We start from the raw sequence: 5,766 nt of genomic DNA, 5'->3' as shown, positions 1-5,766 counted from the left end.
TGAAACTTGGTCATCTTTATCATCAACCACGTCATCAGTCTCATTTGGACTAGCAACCTTCTCTACTTTTTTTGTTGAATCTTTGCGTTCTTTTGATTTTCCTGTCTTCTTTGAACCCATTTCTTCAAGCTATCTGATCACAATGCACCAACCAAGTGTTACATAATGCAAACAGCAGAGAAGCAATCAGATTATAGTTCTAAACAAAACATGGAGGCAATTAAAAGAAAATAGATTCAATAGAGTCGAATTAAAAGATAATTAAAATAAGGAACCAGATACATAACAGAATTGATGCATATAAGCAATAGCATAGTGTTCAACTAAAATACATCACACAATAATATAAGCCACTTATATTACAACACAAACAAAATCTAATAATGCTCTCTTGGAGTAGTGAACTGGTTGACCCAAAACCCCTCAACATTCTCTCTTAGATAAGTGGCATCAGCCTCATTCTCGTCTTCATCACAAGGGGGTATTTCAGCACAAAATGGTTGATGTTCCAAGGTGGTGTCCCCTAGATCATCATCATAGAGACAATCCCGATAGTCTCTATTTGGGGTGGTTAGTACAACCGACCAGCGGGAATCAAGTGGATCTTCCACAAAAAATACTTGCTTCACTTGACCAGCAGAAGCAAACTTGTCTTTTTTATGGCCTTCATGATTAAGATCAACAAGTGTAAAACCAAACTCATCTTGTTTGATTCCTTTTTCATTCGCTGCCCATTTACACAGAAACAATGGGGCTTTGAAAGCATGATAGTCAAGCTCCCATATCTCTTCGATAACCCCATAAAAAGTCATATCACTCTCCACTGGATTTTTATCCTTAGCGCCAGACACCTGCATCGTCTTTGCCAATAAGGAAACCCCACTATTTTGGACGGCTCTTGCCTCATCTCGCAGCTTTGTGAAGTGCTTAACTCCATTATAAATATAACCTTCATAAGTAAACACTCTGAAACTCGGTTTTCCAGCTAGCCACCTAATTGTTTCTGAAACCTTATTACGATTTTCCTTCATTTCAGCTAAAACCTGATTATAAAACAGCCATATGAAGTTACTTGAGTATTATTCATATTTGATTCTTATATAACTTAGCATTGAACACAATATGTACTGACCTTGGATTGAAACCAATCTGCAAAAGTACGATTGTGCTCACTTAATAGCCATTGTTTACTCTTATTTTTCCCCCCGTACAACTGCTCCACAATCTTTCTATGTGCCCTATCCACATAAAAAATAATAAAAACGGATGTGAAAATGTTTGAGACTAGCTTAATTTAGATTTATGATAAAAATAAAAGTTGATAGTACTTATTTCTTATACGGATCCACTTCAGCATTATTGGATAGGACATGAAGATGTGCCTGGTCTCTCTCTTTCTCATCTATGGACTTTAGTTTTGCAATAGAAAGTGGTCCACACAACTTACTTGAATCCTTAGGAACTCCAATTGGATCACAATGGTGAACAAACTCAGAGCAAAACTCCACAGATTCTTCTCCAACATAACTCTCGGCTATACAACCTTCCGGATGAAAACGGTTGCGAACATACCCCTTCAAAACTTTCATGAACCGTTCAAAAGGGTACATCCATCTATAGAAAACAGGCCCACATAATCGCACTTCTCTAACTAGATGCACAGTGAGATGAACCATTATGTTGAAAAAGGAGGGAGGAAATATCTTCTCTAGCTCACACATGGTCAAAACCAAATCAGATTGCAACTTATCCAACTTCGACACATCAACCACTTTCGTGCACAAAGCATTAAAGAAGAAGCACAACCTCATTATAGATATTCGAACATGCTTGGGAAGCACCGAACGAATAGCCACTGGAAGCAATTGCTGCATTAAAGTATGACAATCATGGGATTTCAATCCATACAACTTCAAATCATCCATGGATACCAAATTTTTTATGTTTGATGAATGACCATAAGGAACTTTCATAAACAAGAAAGAAGTACACATCTTTATCTTTTCTGCCCTTGACAAAGTGTAAGGGGCAGCAGGTAAATATGTTTTTTTCTCCCCTATATCCGGACCCAAATCAAGTCTAACACCTATGTCAACCATATCTAAGCGGGCAGCCACACTATCTTTTGTTTTAGAAGGCATATTTAGTAGTGTACCTATCACACTCTCACAAACATTCTTCTCAATATGCATTACATCGAGAGCATGGCGAACATGAAGAGATTTCCAATACTCCAAGTTAAAAAAAATGGATTTTTTCTTCCAAGGAGTACAGGTAGAATCTGAGTTCCTCTTCTTTTTTCCCTTTCCGTACTCATAGTTAATATCTTCTACCCTCTTTAACACATCCTCTCCGGATAACGGTGCAGGTGCAACTTCAAATTCTTGCTCATTATTAAAAGCTTTTTTCTGCCTCCGGTAAGGATGATGACGTGGCAAGTACTTGCGATGGCAGCTATAAGACATTTTCCTACTGTGGGGCAAATGTGTGGCTGAAGTTTTGTCACCACAAATTGGACATGCTTTGTATCCTTTAGTGGTGCATCCCGATAAGTTTCCATATGCGGGGAAGTCATTGATGGTCCACAATAAAACAGCTCTTAGTGAGAAATATTCTCTTCTGTGTGCGTCATAGACATCATGAACTCCTTGCCACAAACTTTGCAAATCATCAATCAAAGGCTCCAAGTAGATATCAATGTCATTTCCCGGTTGTTTCGGACCAGATATTAATAGAGATAACATCATAAACTTCCTCTTCATACATAACCACGGAGGAAGATTGTAGGTCACCAATATTACGGGCCAACAACTATACCTACTACTTAGAGAACTATGTGGATTAATACCATCAGCTGACAAAGCCAACCGAAGATTTATTGACTCTGCAGCAAAGTCAGGCCATTTATAATCTACCAACTTCCATGCGGGAGAATCCGCTGGATGGCGCATGTGTCCATCCTTAATTCGCTTGTCCTCATGCCAATTAAGCATTTCAGCAGTGTCGGCAGATTTGAACAAGCGTTTGAATCTAGGAATTATGGGAAAATACCACAACACCTTCGCTGGTTGCCCCACTTTAACAGTTTTATCCTTCTTTAGCTTCCAACGAGACAAACCACACTTAGGACAAGTGATCTCAACGGAAAACTCTTTCCTATACAATATGCAGTCATTAGGACATGCATGAATTTTCTCATATTGCAGCCCTAAATTACTGAGAGTCTTCTTTGCCTCATATAGCCTTTGAGGGAGTACATTATCTTTAGGAAGCAATGACCCAACAGTGGAAAGTAACTCAGAAAAGCAAGTATCACTCATACCGAACCTAGCTTTCAAGTTATGAAGTTGCACCAATGAATCTAACTTAGTGCGTTCACTATTTTCAAATAAAGGTCTCTCTGCATCCTCAACAAACTTATTAAACTCAAATGACTCCTCATCATAATCACCCTCATTAAAGGCTGCTTGACACATATCAACAGTTTCAGACACAACTTGATGGTTTTGGTCTGCCCCAAAACCACCAGGCGCACTACCACAGGAGGACAAAGAGGGTTCTCCATGCCATATCCAGCTTGTGTAGCTCAAACAAAAGCCGTAATCATACAAATGGCCCCTAATCACTTTACTAGACTTTTTTTTGAAATTTACACATCTTGAACAAGGGCAAGGAATTCTTTTATGGTTACTAGCATTTTCTTCAGCAAAAATCAAAAAATTCTCCACACCTAATTGGTACTTCAAAGTATCCCTATCTTCATTAATCCAAGATTTATCCATTGCTGAAACATCATGAAAAAGTAAATTAATTTAACCAATCAAAACTGGACAGCAAACCAAAGATGAATTACAATCGTCCAACACTTCATACACATATTCAAGACAGATTTTCAACTTGCCATATAGTTCATGCACAAATAAAAGACTCATAATCATCACTTCAAAAACTTCATACACCAATCATCAACTGAAAATTAGCTAAACACTTCACACAGTTGATAAACAAACCAAAGCAGAAAAGTTGGGTTACTAACCTGAACAGTTGGATTTCACTACTCAACACTAGTTTCGCCTTAAAGATCCGCTCTTAACCTGCTGCTCCTTCCAACCAACTTGGTATCTTACAATTTATTAAGATAACCAAGATCAGATTATTGCAATATTAAAATTGAATAGGACTTTACTACAACGACATAAGATTATGAAAAAAAAAAAAAAAACAGTCCAATGATAGTTCAGTTCATTCTTTTAAGTCATAGTGCACCTCTATATACTACTCAACATTGAATGAACACTTACCATCAAGAATCAACATTGAATGAACACTTACCATCAACATATGCAATGGTTGCTTCTCATTTATGCAGGCTTGACAAAGGGTTCATCCAAGTTGCCTAATGCACGCTGTTTAAATTCTTGCAACTGCGTAATTTGAAACGGGTGAGTTAGATAAAAATATCCACAGAACACAGCAATAGGATAAGAGGAATGCAAACCATGTGAGTGACGAACCTAAAAGAAATGCAAAGTACTAAGAAGGAAAGAGAAAAAGAAAAAAATTAACTCCACAACAACAACAACAGATGAAGAAATCAAAAGCTGCAAAGGTAGGGTTGAGCTGTTAAGAGCAATAACAACATTTAAACTATAACTCCATAACTCATCTTTAAGTCCCTCACTTTAAAATTATTCCCCAAAACCTTCTTCACACTTAGACACAGAAGATGTTATGGAAACAATGCAGGTACTAAACAGCTTTAGTTCCTTACTTTGATATTGAAAACTAATAACTTTTAACTGAAAATCCATTCAACTTCTTAATCTCCTAACCACTGTCCTTATATACAACACATATTTGGATTCTACATCAACAACAATTAAACATCGTTTGATTTGATAAGAGAAAGAGGCTTAATCCAATATCGAAAGTAACATTCCTAGTCTCTAATAATGGTCATATACAAATGAATCAGAGGAAAGAGTAGTTAACTCTTGTACTGTTTAGGTGGATAGTCACTCAATAGGACCAGACACACATTATGTCTTCCTAAAGATCCCACATATATGAAAGTAAATAAATGGAGAAAAAGGAGAGGCAGCTATAGCTTTACATTGCATCTCCCGTTCACTAGGGCAATAATAAACTCTACCAACTTTTACCAAAAAATATAGCATTCGGACTACCAACAGAGAAGGAGCATATATTCAGATTGGAGTAAATGTAGAGCTCAGGAAAATTCCTCACAATCGAAACCATTCCGTATGGGCTAATAGTTCTAGAGTTTCTACAAGTCACCACTAGCTCAAAACCTTTTAACATAGCCAATACTAGCTAGGAATTCATTAATTACTAAAGTTAATTCAGGCAAAGCAAAAACATATCGATATTCAGATATTCAACAAACAAATAAGCTTGCAAGTCAACAAGTTCTCTGCCATTTTGAATTGCTAAGCAACCTATAACACAAAAGCTGAAAGTTTTGCTGCAATAAAATGCAGAGGCAAACATAACACAATTCAGAAAACACACCAAAGAATCTGCAAACAAAGAGAAACGACACCTCATTTACCCCAAGCTAACATCGGGTTTGCCGAAATATCACAACAAAAACCCAGAAATCTATCTAAACTCTAAACCATCTAACATCAACTACTTGCTCAAAATTCCAATACAAAAACCCACATCGACTCAGTACCATTTAAATTTAATCTGAGCAGTACCTGAAGTGGTTGAGTTGAGAGAGAAATCCTCCAGGGAGCAACG

General features: G+C 37.1%; 1 protein-coding gene across 1 annotated transcript; it reads right to left on the bottom strand.

Moving 5' to 3' along the window:
* Positions 1 to 377: 377 nt before the first annotated feature.
* On the bottom strand, positions 378 to 3,782 carry LOC121049375. The gene is made up of 3 exons (XM_040506292.1): positions 1,342 to 3,782; positions 1,133 to 1,238; positions 378 to 1,043 (listed from the first exon to the last, which is right to left on the bottom strand). Exons 1-3 carry the CDS (start codon positions 3,780 to 3,782, stop codon positions 378 to 380), a joined length of 3,213 nt encoding a protein of 1,070 aa, XP_040362226.1.
* Positions 3,783 to 5,766: the final 1,984 nt, after the last annotated feature.

This window comes from Rosa chinensis, chromosome 1 (assembly GCF_002994745.2).
Source record: "Rosa chinensis cultivar Old Blush chromosome 1, RchiOBHm-V2, whole genome shotgun sequence".
Classification (NCBI taxonomy): domain Eukaryota; kingdom Viridiplantae; phylum Streptophyta; class Magnoliopsida; order Rosales; family Rosaceae; genus Rosa; species Rosa chinensis.
This window is presented reverse-complemented; position numbering and strand designations above follow the sequence as displayed.

Excerpts from the sequence above, each read along its gene's own strand:
- LOC121049375 (XM_040506292.1), bottom strand. The coding sequence starts at position 3,782 with ATGGATAAATCTTGGATTAATGAAGATAGGGATACTTTGAAGTACCAA. Across the intron at positions 1,239-1,341 it reads AATAATGCTGAAGTGGATCC|GGCACATAGAAAGATTGTGG; the intron begins GTATAAGAAATA and ends TTATGTGGATAG. Across the intron at positions 1,044-1,132 it reads CAGATTGGTTTCAATCCAAG|GTTTTAGCTGAAATGAAGGA; the intron begins GTCAGTACATAT and ends TTTTATAATCAG.